Raw genomic sequence first — 19045 nt, 5'->3', positions numbered from 1 at the left:
TCACAAGGGACAGAAACGTGGTCCATAAGTGCATTTTACACCAAAAAAAATCTCTGACATCTGAACCCTCAAATTTTAGGGTGCTCTGCAGAACAGCTTTAATAAATTGCTGGATGAGATACATGGATATTAAATAGCCATATACTAAAAATCATCCCCATCCATTGTATGGCCAATTGGGGTGTTCCACTAATCCCATGCCACCTGCTTTTCATCAGACAATAATTACCCTTTTCCCACACCCCCTAATTTACCAGCTCTTTTTTCTTTGTGTTCGCCTTTGCTGCTCAGGTGTTCCCTTGCTCTTTCTCACTAAAGAGCATCTTTATCTCCAGACTGACCTTGGTTTCATTTTACTGCTTCTGTTTCGGCTCTGGAGAGGGTCAGTGTCCCAGACAGCATCTCCCATTTTCACACTTGCTGTAAATGCTGTCACCTCTCTGCAAACTTCCTCAAATGTGAGCTGAGACCATCACAAACTTGTACACGTGCAGAAGAGGGGAAGGCAAAAACCCAAAACCTTGTACTGGGGATAAGGAAGCCAAAAAATCATGATCCTGCAGCAAACCCTCTTATTTTTGTTTCCACTCTTCCACACGAACCTGTGACTTCCCACCTTGCTTGTCGTGCTGCCAGCAGCCAGCAGGCTGTGCTGAGGGATCAGTTTTCTCCGTCAGGAACACGCTGACAGCCTCTCGCAGAAGTTTTCTCAGCCGCAGTACAAGAACTTGTTTGTCTTCCCAAGACTGAGAGCACTTTGCCAAGAAGTGGAAAGGGGAAAGATACAGCTTCCCCACCAAAATAACAGAGCAGTTTGTCACTGTGCACTGTATGTCATGTACTGCCAAGGCTTCTGTTAGACAATTTGAAACATCCCCCAGTGGTAACGAGGATATTTCTTGAGAAGAGGAAGAAATACAGGAACTTTCTCACTGACAGTAGGCACTTTCTTCCAGCAATAAGAAAAAGCCACAATAATAAGAAGAATGGTGACTGAGCCTTTCCAAAATAAGCAGTGATGAAATAGGGTCAGATGCAGGGATGGAGCCTTTGCCCTCTGTGTTGCCAGTGATCATGCTCACCCCAAGCTCACAGGAAGCAAGCCAAATAAAACCCAACAGAGTTTTTTTAATCAGGCAAAAGACAAATGTCCAAATCATAATGAGCAACTCAATGATACCTTTATAAAACGCTGGAACAGCTGATGTTTTGTACCACCACAAGAGGGTGTAAAGCAAAAGCAAGAGCCAGACAAGAGGCAGCCCAAGGCAGTGAGGTGAGGTGTTACAGCAGGCATAAGGGTAGACAGATGGTGCCCCACTGACTTTCCTGTCAACATTCCCACAGCAAGCATGCCAGGAAGGATCCTAAAGAGAGGTATCATTGATGCTTTTTTGTAGAGTTTTGTTTTCAGGCCCAGACACCAAATGTTTGGCTGTGCATTAGGCACTGAGAGCAAGAGCACAGGCTGAGATCACATGAAAACTGTTTCCTCAGGTTGTCTTCATGACTCCCTGTCTAGCAGGGGAAAAAAAAAGAAATCATTGCTTGTTAGAAGCGAAGGTATAACTTTGTGGGAACATGAGCCAAGCTAATGCTTTACTTCTGAAAGGAAGGAGTCCCTTTCTTCCTTCCCACTTACACAGCTCTTCTTCCTTCTGCTTCTGCCCACAGAATCCAGCTGCATCCCTTCTGAGGACTCTGTCAGGCACTGACCCTCTCCATGAGGCAATTTCAGTTATCATCACTGCAGATGAATATCCAGCTTGCTGTGTCTGCTCCCTGCTGCCTGACTTGGCTGAGCTGACAGAGGTGGCAAATGATGAGCTGATTAGCCCAAGGCAAGCAGTGGGAGCATGTAGGAGGTCGGGGAAAGAGAGGGGACAGAGACAGGGACATTCTTTTTTCAGCTGAGCCCTTATGACAAGTTCATTTCCTAGGAAACACACTTTCACCATACTGCTACCTGGCTGGCCTCTCCAGCTAAACTGAAAGCCTTTTGACAAAAATACCTATCTTCTTTTAATTGAAGCAGGCTGCTCTGTGAGCTTAAAAATAATCTAGTAATGTTCCATACCTGTCAGAAGAGACTGATCTTCCTAAAGGGTGCCTAAAATAACCAATTAAGAGTTAGAGTTAACTAATTTAAAAGCAGTTTCAAATACCACATTGCAGACTAGTAGAAGGCATTCCTTAGTCAAACCATTCATTGACTCTTCCTGGTTTCAGATCATACAAATTAATAATAATATTAGTCCCACAGGGAAATTGCTTGCTTAAAGAACCAGCAAAAATTTATTTCTTTTTATAGAAGTAAACTGAAAAATCTGCAGTGAAAATAAGCAGAAAAAAAAAAGGCTGAGCAAAATATTCTCTCATTTCAGTGTTTAATTGACAAGTGCAAACATAAGGCTCTCATTCTGCAAGATGTGTGTATCATTCCATGAAAATCAATTCACACGTGTAGGCAACAAGCAGTAAAAAGGCAGCGCTGAGTGCCAACATTGTGCTGTGAGTTTTAAACTAGTGAAGAAAAGAAAAAAAAGACTCAGTAGATAAAACACTGAATTTGGATCCCTTATACTTTTGTCGTGCTGCAGGCCCTGCTACTGCCTGATAGGAGTCCTTGTAAATCTTCTTCTGTGCATGACTTTTCCTCTCTACACAGAGCACAGTGGGACGGTCACATCCATTCCCCCTTTGGGCCAGCCCTAAGCACTGAAAGCTTGGCACAAGAGCTCTGCTGTTTGTATGCACAAATGGCTTTTCACCAGGTGAGCTATTTTGGTAAACACTCATAAATAAGGTGACTTACATTAATCTCTGCTAGACTAGTGCTAGTTTTAATTCATGTGGGAGTGGGAGATGTGCTTTCATATCCTCTATTTATTTTTAGTTGGGAGAAGATTAAACTGCCATAAGCAGCTTCAAGAGTCAGAGTAATTTGGGCAGGTCCTAAGGCATCTAGGACACAGGGAGTGGTTCCTAAGCTATGGAATGAGGACACAAACTATTTGCCCAATAGAAAAGCCATTCACCTACATCTTCAAAATGGACCTCATGTGGACCAGATGGGGTGCATAAGCTTCAGACACTGGTAGCTACAATGCTCTCCCAAAGAAATGGATTTTACAGGCTGAGTGTTACAGGCTGAGTCATCTAAAGTCAACCATTTCCAGATCATACATCAAGGTTGTTGAGCTATCAATGAATTACATGCATATTTCATATTTAACTTGCTGCCATCTTATAAACCACTCCCTTTGGATTTTTATCAGGAGGGAATAAATTAGGAAAATATTCATTTTTCCAGAGTAGACAAGTCTTGGAACTTCTCCCACAGCAAATTTCAAGGAACGTAGTACTCTTTTCAACACCTTACAATTTTTTTCAGTGTTGAAACGCTTATCTTTTGGCAAGCTCAGCTCCTACTACCCTATGCAGAGATGTGAATTTCAGCATGATCTTAGCTCCAACATTTTTTCTGTTCTATTTCCCTTTTTTCACCTCAAATTTTGTTTCAGTTCAGAATAAATGCAGTTTTTAAAAAATGTAATAATGTTGCAGTTTGAAGCAAACGAAAATGGAATAAATCTTCAAGCATCAAGGAAATTCTCACTGACATCTTAAAATGTCTGCTGCTTTGAATGCCCCACAGAAAACAGGAAATTCCACTTTGGCTCCACTACTGCAAGAAAACCACTTTGGCTTCCTGTTAGCAGAAAGCCATGTCTCATATAAGTGAAGTAAACTCAGGCCCTCACTTGGGTACAATTGGTTACAATTGGCTACTTTTGTATGACTAAACAAGCAAAAGAGTAAAAAAAAGGCCAAAGCCCAAAACCCAAAATCAGGAGTTCCTCCCATAAAAGTATGCTTTCATGGGTTCCTTTGCTATTTGAAAAATTTAAAAATACAGATTTTCATATTAAATCTGTAATAGACATGTAAGCTTACAAGCTTACACAATAGGTGTAACACATCCATAATTTTTTCAAGTTAGAAATAATTTTAAATTCTGAATTTCCACTGAGTTTTAAATCAAATACCATGTTTTTTCTTCCCCTCCCTCCTTGGCTGTCCCACACCAGCCTTTTCTCTCAATATGATGGTATCCTCCAAAATTCAAATTATTTGCAAAAAAGAGAAGCAGCACATTATTTGTTCCTGTTTATTCCTGGTATCAGTTAGGGTATAGTTAATTTCTGCTTCAGTAGCTGTTACAGTGCTGTGTTTTGGATTCAGAATGGGAATGGTATTGACAACACACTGGTGTTTTGGTTTTTGCTAAGCCGTGTTTTATCCTAAGTCAAGGATATTTTTCCTTGTTTCGTGCTCTGCCAGTGAGGGAATGCACAAAAACCCAAACCAGCAGGGAGCATGGCTGGGACAGGGGACTCAAACTGACCAAAGGGATATTCCACATTGCAGAACATCATGGCAGGTAAATAAACCAGGGGCAGCTACCCAGGAGGAGGGCGTGATCTGGGTTTGGGAAGAAGGGTCTGGCAGGTCAGTGGGTGGTGAGCAATTGCATTGTACATCACTTGCTTGGGTTTCTTTCCTTTTTTAATCATTATTATTATTTACCATTACTGTTGTATTTTATTTTATTTTAAATTATTAAACCATTCTTGTCTCGGCCTACAATTTTTACTTCAATTCTGCTCCCCATTACACAGGGATGGGGAAGGAAAAGAGAGGGGGGGCTGAGCAAGCAACTGCATGGTGTTTCATTTCCAGCTGCACTTAAAACCATGTCAAGGTGAAATGCTAGTATTGATTGAATCATCAGAGCTAGATGTAAAAATATTCAAAATCCCCACATGGAATCCCTTCCATCATAGGAAAGGAAATGTGATCTCACCTCATTCTGGTATCTCATGAGATGTACATCACCAGAACAGAGAGATTTGATTTCCAGAAAAGCTGCAGAAACAGTTGAAATTAGGTATTTTTACCAGGAATTTCAAAATCTCCATTGCTGGACTTTCTGCACCAACTGGCTTTACTGACAGAAGAAAAATTGTGCATGTGAACGTATCCACACACATATACTTTCTCTCAAAAAAGTGTATAAAACATGTCCCTTGAGGCAGATGGTTAAAAACTCCTTGACATTCACACTAGGGATGCACAGCTCCCTGTGCTGTGAGTCAATAGTGCAGGTCTTCCAAACCCAGACCAAGAAATACCAGTTACTCCAAGCATCAATGAGCAGAGCACAGACTTGTCCAAATTTGTCCTGTTGAGGCAGCTCCCCGCTGTAGCTGTCAGCTTGTGCGTAATTCTGTCTCTGATTATAGCTTTCACGCTGCTGGGCAGCCCCTTGTGATAAACCCAGGCAAAAACTGTCACAGTAATTAGCAATGCCAGAAAATTAATCCTGTTTCACTGCAATTTTCACTTTGCATTTTCCACGCTTTGCATTATTTTGAGTCTAAGTAGTAGCTGAAGGGAGTGGAGTTAGACTTCCTGCAGTCTAAAACCCATAAATTTGCTTTCCTGAACAGAGAAATTTGTTAAAGTTATAACTGGGATTGAAGTAACCCCATTCAAGAATTTTCTGTTCTTTTCTAAGCGGTGATGGAGCCCATGCTTAGTAGATCTCCAAAACCTCAATAGTTCAACAATAAGTATCAATTGACCATCTAAAAGAGAGTAATTTAAAAGCAATTTCAGGCTATGTAATCTGTCAAAACCAACAGTGCAGTTTGGGCAGTCCAAGGGCATCTCTTTGTCTCTAGATTTGGGAAAGCTGTTTTGTCTATGTTTACACAAGTGCAGTGTGAAAAGAGCCAACACAGCATGTACAGGCCACATAGGTTTTTCTTTGTGTCCAGCAAATCTACTTCAGCAAATGGAGTTGACTCAGACTTTGCTCAGAACTGCAAGGCACTGACTCGTCTGGCCCAGCTCAACAGGCCACTTAAGCATGTGCTTCTTTTCAGCATCTGAGTGAAGATGATTTTGAAGGAAAACAGTGTTTACGTGCTTTCTTTTGTGAGAAACTCACATGTGTGATAGAACATGCAATTTGTCCTCCAATATTTATCCGTTACTTAGCACCAGGTAGTTAAAAATTAAATGGCAAGCAGATTAATCTCTACACTCCTAATTTTCAGGGTGCTCTCAGCAGATAAGTGACAGCATTTCAATGGGAATGGTGGAAGAATTATTAAAAAAACCCAAGAAACAAAAAGAAGCACAAAAAAGCAACCTAAAACTGGGCTCAATTTTTTAGGATGCAATTACTCCAAACCAAATTGCACCAGGTATTTAGCTTGCTTAACTTCTAGTTAGAATTAGTGAAGTGATGAAGTCACCATTCATATGATGATTTCCTGAAAAAATAGCTTTTAACCATCCAGGGTTTTGTGTCTGCTTCCCCATTTAGTAATTTTCATCTATTTCCTTGCCTCTGTTTTAAAAGAAAAACTGCTGAGTATTAAAAATGCAATATCGACACTCAAACAAATCACTACACAGGTGAAAAAGACTTCATGTGTTCCCACTAACACCATTATCTTTTGTTTTGTCTATCAAGCTATGATAAAACATAAAAAGTATAAAGAGAGGTGAATATGGCTGCATCTCTATAGTGTATTTTGCTTTAAAAGATAAACTGTATTGAAAACTAATGACAAAGAATATCTTCATGAAATAGCAACAAAAGTGCAGATTGTCACAGTTCCTGTAGTGACATTAATTTGGGAATGGTGGGCTAATCCTTGCTTTTCAAAATTCAGCACTCTGCAAAATTCCTTATACTGCAGAAGAGAGGAAGGAAAAAGCCCAAAACCTTGTATGAGGATAATGAAGCCAAAAAGTCATGATCCTGCAGCAAAACCTCTTATTTTTTTCCCCCAAAGGGAAGTCTTGAAACTCTCTAGAAAAATTCTTTCAGGCCCTAAGTTGTACAGATTTTCTTCATCTAAAACTCAAAGCTAGAAAAGCAAACGAAACAGTCACAGCATATGCCTCAGGGTAGTCTCAGCTGCAGAGCCATTACTGTGATCTATAATAGAACACAAAAAAAAGAGGCATTTCAAGTCAATCTGTAAGCACTCACAGCTGGGTGGGCTTGGTCCACATGTGCCTATTTATATTAGGAAATTCAGCATATATAAATATATAAATAAAACATCTATACAGTACATAGTCACATTCATATAAGTCATAAAATTACATATATTTACAAAAATATTTGCAGCTTTGTTTTACACTGCCAGGTCCACATTAGGAGTTGAGTCATTTAGCTTCTGGCTTGTGAATATGATCACCTTCCTTAAGTTGGACTCTGGGATGAACTTGTACCTTATATACTTTCAGTTGTCAAAAAAAGATAGAAGAACATAATTCTTCCAAAGAATTCTGCCAAGTCCATAAGAAAAGTTGAATCTTGTCTCACTGAAGAGTAAATTACATGTTAGCAAAAACTTAGAGACCTCTTCTTCTTGTAGAAAGACAGTACCTTCTTGGTCTGGACCATAAATAAATTTGAAACTCATAAAACATCAGGCAGAGCCCAAACTGGGTGCCTGGCAGCTGTCAACAGTATCAACTCATGAGTAATTACTCTTCCATTTGTCTCCTTTAAACTGGTTGAGTGGTGAAAATAAATGAAAGCTAATACATTGGGTTATTGTAGAGGGTAAAAAGGTAGAGTAGGCTACATCCTGTTGGGATCAGTTTAGCTTCATGTCAAGGTAAGGTGTATAGTTAAAACAATCCCAAGGATCTCATATTTATACAGTACATATTACATAGTTCTGTGTCCTCCAGGAGCTGGACACTTATAATTTTCTTCTCCAAAAACTGAAAAACGTTTCTTTGCTGCTTTGTTAAATAGTCTTCTTATGTATGCAGGCCACATTCAGGCATGATTTTTGGGCAACTTGGGCAAGTTTGGGGAACTTGCCTATTTGACATAAATGAGCTCTGCAAGAGCATTTAAAACTTTGGAGACTGGGTTGTTTTCCTTTTAAGCATGCTTGCGAAAAACAAACCTCAAGATACAGCAGCTTAAATCGCTTGTACGTGAAGACCCGTGCAGAAAAATCTTGCCATGTGCCATTGATCAAATAGCACTTTCAGTGACTGGCTGTGGAGCCATTTCTTGCTCTTCACTATTCTCTGCGGACGTGTCCTGGACCTCCTGCTGCTGATAAATATCTTGGACCAGCATGATGTTTGTGCTCCTCCACTCTCTGTACTTCACCGCTGTCAACTTTGGGTCCTCTAGCAACTGGTTAATTGTGGCCAGGTCATGTTCCTTACACTAGGAATAGAACAAGTGGTTATTTCCACAGAAAATGTCAAGACAATTGTCCCTAACAAAAACACTCTGGGAATGTTAGACTCATGTCACAAGGAGATGGCAAATTACCCATTCTCCTGGCAGCTTGTTCCCATTTTTAGAGTGTAGGTCATCAAAGTTATGTCTACAGTAAAAAGTCTTCCCAGTTAAAGGCAAGTTATGATTGCATCTAGATTTTTTATAGGCTTTTTAACAAAACTTGATGAGAGAAGATTCATGTGAAAATTGCACATTGTTACTCTCTCTCTCAACAAGACAGTACTTGCATGAAACGAGACACAACAGCATTTATTTCTGTAATTCACAGCAGTTCTAACTTTCTCAAAAACACTTAATCCATATAATAAACGTCTCTTCTCTGGGAGCTGGACTGACCATAATTTTGGATATAATTTGTGCACTAGCAGTAGAGTGGCTACAGTACCTGTGTCTGCCATCTACCACCAGCTACTGCCAATAAATCTGGTATCTACTTTTAGGCAAGAGCAGCTCAGACCATGTATTGCAAGCACCCTGGTTCACTTGTAAGGTGCGGGCAGTGACTGATGCAGGGACATTGAGACTGTGTATGTCACAGAACTACAGAATGGTTGAGCTTGGAAGGGACCTCTGGGAGTCATTTGGTCCAAAACCCTTCCTCAAACAGAGCCACCTACTGCAGGCTGCCTAGGACTGTGTGCAGATGACTCTTGAGTATCTCCAAAGATGGAGACTCAACAGCTTCCCTGGACAATCTGTGCTTGGTCTCCTTCACAGCGTTTCTTGCTACCCAGGGGAAACCTGTGTTTCAGTTTGAACCCTCACTTCTTGTCCTGTCACTGGGCACCACTAAAAATAGCCTGGCTCTGTCTTCATTGCACCCTCCTTTCACACACTGATGTTCTTTGATGTCCTCATGTTGTAGCATAACAAACCACTTCACTTTTCCAGCCCATATTGCCTATCCAGGGACCATAGGATAGAGAAGCCCCAGTGAGCAGGTATAATGTCACTATACGACACAAAACAACACAAGTACGCACACTGCTGCTCTCAAGGTGAAGAAAAGCGAAGTTTATTATCTGACTTTAATATTTATAGTTTTCTAAAAGTGACAGTGGATTGGAGGATGAAAGTGCTACCTCTCCAATGACACTGGACAAACCAACAGTCTATCAAATTTCTCTTCCTCAATAAAAGAATGCAAAACAATGAGTTATTTACAGAAAGTGTGTGAGAAAGTTCATTACAAGAATGTAAACATCAGAAGGCTTAGAAAATCTTAAAAAATCAGAGTGACAGTATAATTTATTAATGGAGGCACCATGCTGCACTAACAAACCTTGGCTACTTCTGCTGGGCTCCCTCACTCCAGTCTGTGTGTGAAAGCAATGGAATAGCTCTAACCATCTTCTCCTGCTACCACCCATTCATCATACCCAAGAACACCCTGTGTTGGTGGCTGCCTTGAAAACACCTTGAAAGTACTCCCACACACTCATTTCACCTTCTGATAGCAGCCATCAGCTGTTTCTATATCCATATCCCACTAATTATCTAATGAACCTTCAACTGCACCAATTCCTGTCATGCCTTAGCTGCTTTTTAAACCCAAAAGCTCTTTCAAGTGTATTTTACACATCCTACCCTCAAGACCCAGTGACAGCCCTTTTAAGAAGACTTCTGGTATTGATGCAGGGATATGTGCAGTTAGTTTAAGAGAAGAAGAGAGGAGACAGGGAGGTGGAAGGAAGAGGAGTATTTCTATTGGACAAACTTGGCAGCAAAAAGTCATGCCATGGAGTTTCTCCTGTAACACTAAAACTATCTCCCACATTCACTAAGACTGTGATGCATTTGCACATAGCTTCCCTCTCTTACAAAGTATTCAAAGCATGTTTTGTTAATGATATATTTTGGCAGCAACATTAATCTGTTGCTAAATACGTGGAGTCAAAAGTCTAAAATTAAAATTGCATTGAGACTTGCATAAATCACTTCTTGAACTAATAGGGTTTTAATTAAAGCAGAGTACATATGGATCTAAAAAATCCTGATTTTTAAATTTCCAGTAGATAATTTCCAATTATCTTATGTCTTATATTATACATTAAGAAAATTGACTTTAAAGGCACATAATTTCACTGATGTAATTAATATGGCACTTTCCCACTGCAGGCACTTGACTTTCAGACAGGCTAACTTAAATACTGCTGTGTAGAGAACTCTGTTTGTGTCTATGGGAAAGTGTCTGTGCTTTTTTATTTGTCTTGTCAATACTTCAATACTTAGTTTAAAGAAAAAAAAAAAAAAAACAAAAAAACCCAAAAAACAAAAACCCAAAGAGATCAACACATTTTATATGTTATATATACTCCAAAACTTATTTTTCCATATTAAATACAAGTGTTAGACAAGCCTAAGTTAATCACAACTTATATAATACTCCCATGCTAAAGCAATGCACCCGTGTCCTCCTTGCTCATGTCTGACAATAAGGCTTCCATTCAGCTCCATATTAATGAAAGTGACTGTCCCACAAAATACAACTCCACTTTGCGCCAACTGGTTCTTAGATTTATTAGTGAGGGTCCTGTCAGGGAAAATGTTTTGGAATGTTTCTCCATGTATCTTCCTATCCTAGGAAGTAGACATACTTTTTAAACCAACTTTCTGCAATGTGGGGGGCTCACTTTACTGCTGATGCAAATGAATACTTCTGTAGTCACTGCCACATCTCTGAAAACTCTTTGATACTAAGGAGAGACTTCACCAGGTCTCATACAGAGCCAAGAAGTATGCCTCTCTTCCCAATTCCTTTTACTTTTCAGGAATTTCAATACGGGCTAAGGTGCCAAACCCGTCTTCCATTGCAACTAATAATCAAACCAATGATTGTGCTGGCAGGATAAGTTTTTAGAATCATAGAACTGCTAAGGTTGGAAAAGACCTCTAAGATCATCAAGTCCAACCATTTTACATGCATTTCTCCAGCTTACAGTGCCTGAAGCCAAATACATCCATTTGAAACAAGATACTCAATTCCTGCTTCTAATGCATACGAAAAGAAACAAGTGAAGCCCCAAGTCTACATTTATTCTGTCTTCTCCTTACAATATAAATGCTATGGTTAAGCTTTTTGTTTCCCTCAGTACCACTCAGAAGCAGGCTTTGAAATCCCATGACACTTGATGCTGGCAAGTAAACTGCTTCATAAATTCCCACATTCCAGACAGATTTACCAGCCCTTTCATGGAACGTCTCCTGAACCCCTGTACCCCTCCAGTTCGTGATATATTTCCAACATAAAAGCTTTCGTTATTAGAAATATTTTAGTTACAGGAGGTCTTTACAATAGCTTTGGCACATCCTGTACATTCTCTGATAATCACATAAGGAAAACTTTTTTTGGCTCAGGGTCATTTTCGTGTCCTTTATCATCAATGTACTTTGTCTGCTCTTCCTTTTTTAAGGCTCCCCTGTTTAGTGCATTTAGCTGAGCTAGCAAGTTTTCCAGTTAACTAAGAGTTTTCTTTATTAAATTTTCCAAATGGGCTGGAACTTCTGTAAGAGGAGTCCCTCCTGAGCTATTGCCTCTGCTTCCAGTTCAAGCTGAACAACATAACGCAGATCAGTGTTCACAATGAAGCATAAAAAAAGAATTCAAAAACTTAACAAAATTCTCTGGGGCTTACAGTAAATACATAATTACAGTTTGGCTGAAGTCTGTACTGCTTCTTTTTCAGCCAAACTGGTTTTTTCTCTCAAGCTTTTCCTTGGCAAGATCTGCAAACTCACCTTTAATGTACTGTTCAGCATTCGAATTTTGTGGAGTTTCTCATTAATGGAGGGGTTTTTGCTGCGCTTGATAAATGACTTCCTAAGCTCCTTCTTAGTTGACAGTCGACGATCACCAATGGGAGAGAGGCTTGCTTGCTCCAATGACTTGTAAAGTCGCTCCATCTCATCATCATCATCACACTTTTCCTGGTCTGCAAAGAAAAGAATAAACTGGGTATGAGAATGTGAAAGTATCAGCAGATAACAGAAAAGTTATGTTCAGCTATTAGGAAGGCTCTTAACCAACTCAAAAAATAATTGTATTAGAGTTAAAACTAAGGACAATTAGGGTAATTTCTAGGGTAATGATGCCTATGAAAAAGACATACTTCCAAACTCACATGTTGTTAAGAACCAGGTAATGATCCAAACAGATGTGAGCTTGTATGTCCACTAACAGAGTGTTCCTTTAATGCTGTGAATATATCACAGATTTTGAACAACTGTCAGTAGCCCTATGTTTGAATGAAACTCTGATAGCATCTACACCCATTCATCCCACCCTGCATGCTACACACAGCGAATTATACTTCTACCTGACAACTCTCAGGGTAAATTCTCTTTGGTGTGCTGATTCATCACCAGGTTTTGGTAATTATTGAAAACAGAGTTTCAAAAAAATGAGCAATTAAAAGAAACATAGAAACATTTCAGGGTCTCCAAGAGAAGGTCCCTAGAAAAGAGATTAAAGCAAGAACCCTTGGGGAATCCAATATCTTGCCCCTGAGTTTCACAGATTGCAGAAGAGAATTTGCTTATAAAGCCTCACAACAGTCTTGATTATCTCCACCTTAATTATTCTGTTGGCTCCCAAGCTGCAGGACCATCTTCCAAGACAGAGAGTACACAAAAGGAAAAGCAAGTAAACAGCTGAGAATAGCATAAAATAAGATGAAAATTTAAGCAAATGCATTTCTCAGAATAAAACAACTTAAAAATGAACAGACGGAAATGAAAAAATGTGCCGGGCATATGTAGGGGCGCTTTAGCAGAAGGACATTTTTAGCAACAGACTGCGCAACTCACTTCTTGTCCTTTAGTCCAAACAACTTCAGTGATCTCTAAAGGAAAATCTTACAGCTATTGCTGTTTTCAGGGTGCTAATGAATCCCTCAAGATCCACTTTGGATAACACTTGGTTTTATGTCACTGGGGGTTGTGGTGTTGGTTCTTCTCAACTGCAGTCCTTCCTATTCCCATTGAACTGGCTGTGCACTTTTTTTTTTAAAGTTAAAGATTTACTTTTCTAAATCATCTGCAGTCAGAAAATATATTCACAACAAAAGGAAAAAGTCCTTCTGCTCAGTCATGCTGCTGCGAAAAGAATTCTGCAATATGTCAGCATGCTAAGGAGGCTGCTTCTTATCTTTTCCATGTTTTATAAAGTACGGCATCCTCCTACATCTCTGTTCTTTCCAAATATTTAGGTTACAAGAAAGGTTTATGATATGCTGCAAATATTTGCCTTCACTGTGTTTCTGGCCTATTCTTCACTACTGTGTGATTATAAAAAGCCTACTGTAACTTGACTAAAACTAAATATAACTTACAACATTGGTACATTGCTGGGGGAGGAAAAGGAGAACTGTTGTATATTTAACAGGCTGCAGGAAACAGAAAAAAAAAACCAGGAGTGTAAGGCATAATACACGGCAATAGTATTTCCTGAAAGCTGTTGGCACATGCCATGAGGCTTGCAATAACTAGCTTCCTGTCTGCTTTCTTGGGATGAAGCAGCTGTTTGTTTCATTAGCCAGCTTCTGCACAGGACTGGCTCAACTCTGATGTAGACATCACCCATCAGGACTGTGCACAGTAATACTTTGAGAGATAAATTGATTTTTATCAGCTATCCAAGAAAGACTGTGTAAGAAGGGAAACAATTTATTTCAATCCTGCTCAGCAGCTCTTAGATAAAGTCAACCCACAGGGGACTTAAGGTCCCTGCTCCAGACACCTTTTGAGGCTAACTCATGAACTTCCTCAGTATCCTAAGAGGGTTACAAAGTAGCAAACCCGAGAAAACGCCCTAACTGAACACTCTTCTTTCATTCTAAATAATCTGATATCTTCCATGCACTTGTGGGAAATTGTAAGGAGTACAGTAACATTCAGCACAGGAAAAGATAGAGCCAAAGTGAGAAAAGCACAGGAGAAGTCTTGCACATGATGCACTTGCCCAGAAAAGTGTACTCAGCTCCTGCAGACTTTCAAGACTTCTACCTGAAACTCACTTCCTATTTGTTATTCTTCCACCATTCCCATCCTCCAAGGGATCAGGGTCAGGTAATTTCAAAGGGAAAGGAACGTGGCAGATTCTTCATATCAGGTGGATAAAGGACTAAATGGAATTTCAGCAAACTGCTAAAAAACAAAGGTGAGTGGCACTTACAGGTTGTGTAGAACCTGGTATGAGTTACACAGCACTTTTGTCACCATCTTTGATTAATTTCAACTACTGTTATAAAATAAGAGAGTATCCTAATATTGTGGATTTGTGTAGAACACTGTTGCTGTTGACAAATGATATGTCTGCCAACAAACCCCTATAAACTGAGGCCAGACTATCTGTTACCTATCTGGAATTTTACCTTCAGCATCCTGAGTACCCCTGAGCCAAGCTCAGAAAGAAAAAGCCCACATTTTGCAGGCTTGAAGCTGCCATTGAATGCATTAGATTGATGCTGTAAATTTGAAAGGGAGGGAGGTAATAGAGGAACTGATTTAGGGGAACTAAAACACAGTTCTGAGGCTTGATGCCATTTATCTGGAATTTCCTCCTAACAGGAGGTATCACATACAAGAACAACTTCCCAGAGGCTCAACATGCCTATTCTTCACCTCCTCGATTTTCAGCTTCAGCTCTCCTGTCAGCCAACTTGCCAGAGGCTGGAGACATTAAGATTTTGAGACTCCCCATCTTGGAGCATCAGTACAGGAGCCTGTCTGAAATCTCAACTTTAATGCTCTTTAGGTCTCCATAAGTGAAATTATCCAGAACTTTCAAAAAGCAGCTGTGAAAAATAATGTTGATCGTTTCCCAGTAGTAAAGATCAAGAAATAGGAAATGTTTGGCAAAAAGAGCATTTTGCATTGAAAACCACCTCCAACAGAATGTATCTGACTAAATTTATCTGAAATGTAAATATTTGTTCTCCCATTCTGTAACTGAGATCTCACAGACCCCCAGTTGTGTATTAATTCCAGGGGAAAAAAATCTCTGCTTCTTCCTCCTGTTCTTGCTACTCTTATGAGCATCTTGTAGCTTTGCCAGCACCTCTGTTTCTGATTCTACTAGAATTTTTTATGCCAGTCGAGAGAACACATAAACCCAAAGCTGAAAAGAGCAGAGGGGAAAAAAGTCACTGATGATTTTGTCCTTACCTACCTATCCACCCCCTAGCCCTTCTCCACAGTAGTACTAGAATTTTCAATGGTAATATGAAGTCACCTCAGGGAAATCCCATTTCCCACATAATTATGGAACAGAAAATACAGAAGAAATTTCAATTAGGTGAGCATAACTTAAGCAAACTCCTCACTGGCAAATGCAGAACTAAGGGAGGAAAGATTGGAAGAAAATAAGAGGAAAACTATGTTACCACAATTAGATGCTGTTGTCTGACAGTATAGTGGACTTAATAGTGAGGGGTGGAACTTTAATAAACTGAACTGGAAACAACATAAATAAGTATCTCTTTTTCAGAGGGTTCAGAAAACCATAGCACCATAGTTTTCACTGTGATTTCTAAAGCTTTTTTGATGAGAAACAAAATAATAATTGAAGTTGTTTCTCTACATAGCTGTTCTCACAATAAGCACATTTCTTGTCTAGTCTCAGCCATGATCCAGCTATTTTCTATAACTTTTGCAGAAGGAACAAAGGGGCCAGAGCACACCAGAGGATCTGTTCTGACTATTACTGGCACAGGCAGACTCCAGAGAGGAAGAGGATGTCAGTCATGAGAACAGAAGGAATTGAATGAATCCAGCTCCTATTTAACCAACTCCTTCCCATAAAACCAGCCCAGATAAAATCCAAGAGGTATTTGAAAAGCTGTCCAGGTTTGAAAATATCAGCACACACCAGATCTTCCACAGCTACTGTGAGCTAAGGTAAAATAAGCCAGAAGTGGTAAAATAGGAATGCCTTGCCAAGGTACATTAACTTCATATGATCATGAAAGCCTCAGAAAATGCAGGGAAGAAGGATCTTACTGCTATAGTAGTAGATCCCTAAATAAATAGGGATTTTCCTATTTTCTTATTCCTATTTTCTTATATGACCTCTTAGTTCCTGTGGCTTCCTTTAGCTGTTGTGGTTTTTGATCATAATGGGTCACACACTTTTTCTTCCAGTGGTTGCCAGAAGAAATACAAAGAGTGTGTCTAGCCATCCTGGAGAGGCCAAGGCCAGCTCCTGGATACAGTGCACGTAGTCAGACAGCTGCTTGTATTCTCAGCTGTTTCTTGTTTACCTTTCAGTTGCTTTGCATCACAGGCAGCTTAGAATCCTTTGTCACTCTGCATGTAGCAAGCTGCATCACCAAAGTCTTAAATATTTCCAAAAAGAAAATGGACGCATAATGTTGGTCTCCTTTCAAAAGAGAAAACTGATAAACTCCCCTTCTTTGTTCCACTCTCTGGTGTGTAACATCTCCCCAGCAACTGGTGCAGAGAATAAATGCTGACAATGTTCATAATGCCACTAAGAGTAGTTGGAAAGATTGTTTAAAATATCAAATGTGGCTCCTTGCACCAGACACTCACAGTTGCTTAGCAGAGTTCATTAAATAATTTCTGTAGAAAAAATAATCCATCATCATTTAGGTTGAATCTGTAGCTTTTCTTATGGAGATTCATTCATTTATTTCTGGAAAATGTTTCTTCCATTGTTTAACTCATCACTAAGGTTTCTTCACTGTTTTTGTACTTTTTCATTATAAGTTCTTCCCACAAAATGACAGCTACTCTTTCTTCCTTTTAGGTACCAACTTTTCTCATGTTGGTCTCCATTTCTAGACTTTGCCCAGCAAAAGTGTTCTTCAGTTCTAGATAATTTTTACCTCAACTCTAGGCTCTTATCAGCTACAACCAAAAATTCAGCTTGTGGCTTTACCTTGAAGAATGTGGCCAGCAAACAGTGTGGCAGGGTGTTTTTATCCTCACCAGGAGAAAGAGAGAGACACATCAGTAGGTTCTGTGGGGGACTGGGATCAAAGACTATCTAAGAATATAGCTGTGCTGATGATATCAGGGCCATCTTTACACACAGGGAATATGTGCTTTCAGGACAAATGTGGACAAAAGACAAACTTGTCTCCTCCTGCATGCAGTCTCATGACTCTGAAACATGTCAGAAACAGACTATTCAGAAGCACTGTAAAGCAAATAATGCCCACTGCACTGAGGTATGCCTTCTTGTTTTGCATCAGATAACAAGGGTGTTCTTACCATTATTGCAAATCAGGAGAATTTGCAGCTAGATTTTACCCAACAACTTGAATTCATCTCACAGTACTTATGCATGTGCTTATCAACTAGCTGGAGAGGGAAATTATTGGGGGATGAGCCACAGACCCAGAATTGCATTCTTTTTGATAACTTTCATTTGGAACTGAAATGTTATTCTACTTTAATCCTTCTTTTCCTACTTCATGCTCAAATTGAAGTTGCTTTATCTCCTTGCAAAATATTTCCTTAATGTTTTCAGTGACCATTGCAGGGAAGGGGCCCCCACAGCAGCACTCTCCACACCCAGCCAGTAGTCTGCAGACTGATAAAGGAAAGACAGACCTGTGTCTGGTGTACGTTTGCTTGGTCAGCAATGGTTGTGACACAGACAAGAACTAGTGAGGTGATACAGTTTCCATAGTGACTGTCTTGGTGCAATGATCTATATCTGGAATTCTGTCAGTGATCACCACTGTGGTTTGGGTGGAAGTGTTCTGTGCTCTGCCATCAGGGCTGCCCATCAGCTAAGCAGTGAGCAACAGAAGAATTCATTTCCCCAGGAATAATCTTACCAAAATTAAACCATCTTGCACACTGCAGGAACATACCAAAATATGCCTTGATTTACATTTTAATCCCATTTAAGTGGTTGGTATGATTGAGCCTATTATCAAACTATACTTTAAGTGATTATGAATGTGTCATGCACATTCTCTGACATCCATAAAAGTATTTGTCACCCTTACATTACAATGGAAAACAATAACCTACACATTATTGCAGGATTTCTGACAATATCAGAGGAATACATTCTAAGCAAAAGTTTAGATTTCTGAAGAGCAACCACTGAAGCTTTGTCAACAGGATCTATAAGCCACTATGCCATTTATGACCTACATTCCAACAATCCACTTAAATATCCCTAATGATGTTTTCCAAAGACATTACTTTATCAAATTTAACTCAGAAGGTAAAATTATAGAAAACAATATATTTAATATGTCTGTGATTTTTTCATTAGGGATTCCATTTCTGCCAGCTCCAGCCTTTCACAACTTACAAAGCCAGAATTAGGGGAATTAGATTCCACAGTAACTCAAAGCACTGTTTTCCAATACATAGAAACAGCACATATGCTCACTCTGGATTTTAATTCTTTCTGCTCTTCATTGCTGCAGAATTTTCTAGCAGAGAAGCCTACAAAATGGATAAGGTAGGTGAGCATAAAACACTGAGTAAATTTTTACTTTTGATGAAAACTTTACTTTTCTTAATGTCCTTTTCTTTTCTATTTTTTGGTGTAAAATCAGGAAAGGTATGACTACACAAAGGGGTGCCAGCTTTCTAAGTGTGGATGTTTGTAAAACATAGAGGCACTGACTGACAAGGTAACTAATGTGCCTCATCGTATCATCTTTCAGTATCAAGTTCACCTACAGTGAAATGCCCTGA

General features: G+C 39.5%; 1 protein-coding gene across 4 annotated transcripts in view; it reads right to left on the bottom strand.

The window, feature by feature from the left end:
• Positions 1-2370: 2370 nt before the first annotated feature.
• The window catches only part of IPCEF1 (interaction protein for cytohesin exchange factors 1), a 39032-nt gene continuing 22357 nt past the window's right edge, over positions 2371-19045 (bottom strand). For all 4 annotated transcript variants that reach the window (XM_071435186.1, XM_071435194.1, XM_071435169.1 and 1 more), the window contains 2 exons: positions 12098-12291; positions 2371-8281 (listed from right to left, as the gene is read on the bottom strand). In XM_071435186.1, coding sequence (XP_071291287.1) covers positions 8081-8281; positions 12098-12291 — 395 coding nt within the window. In that variant the 3' untranslated portion in view covers positions 2371-8080. The remainder of the gene's footprint in view (positions 8282-12097; positions 12292-19045) is intronic.

The sequence above is a fragment of the Agelaius tricolor genome, unplaced genomic scaffold, assembly GCF_023055355.1.
Source record: "Agelaius tricolor isolate 1412-34295 unplaced genomic scaffold, bAgeTri1.0.p SCAF_1, whole genome shotgun sequence".
NCBI lineage: Eukaryota > Metazoa > Chordata > Aves > Passeriformes > Icteridae > Agelaius > Agelaius tricolor.
This window is presented reverse-complemented; position numbering and strand designations above follow the sequence as displayed.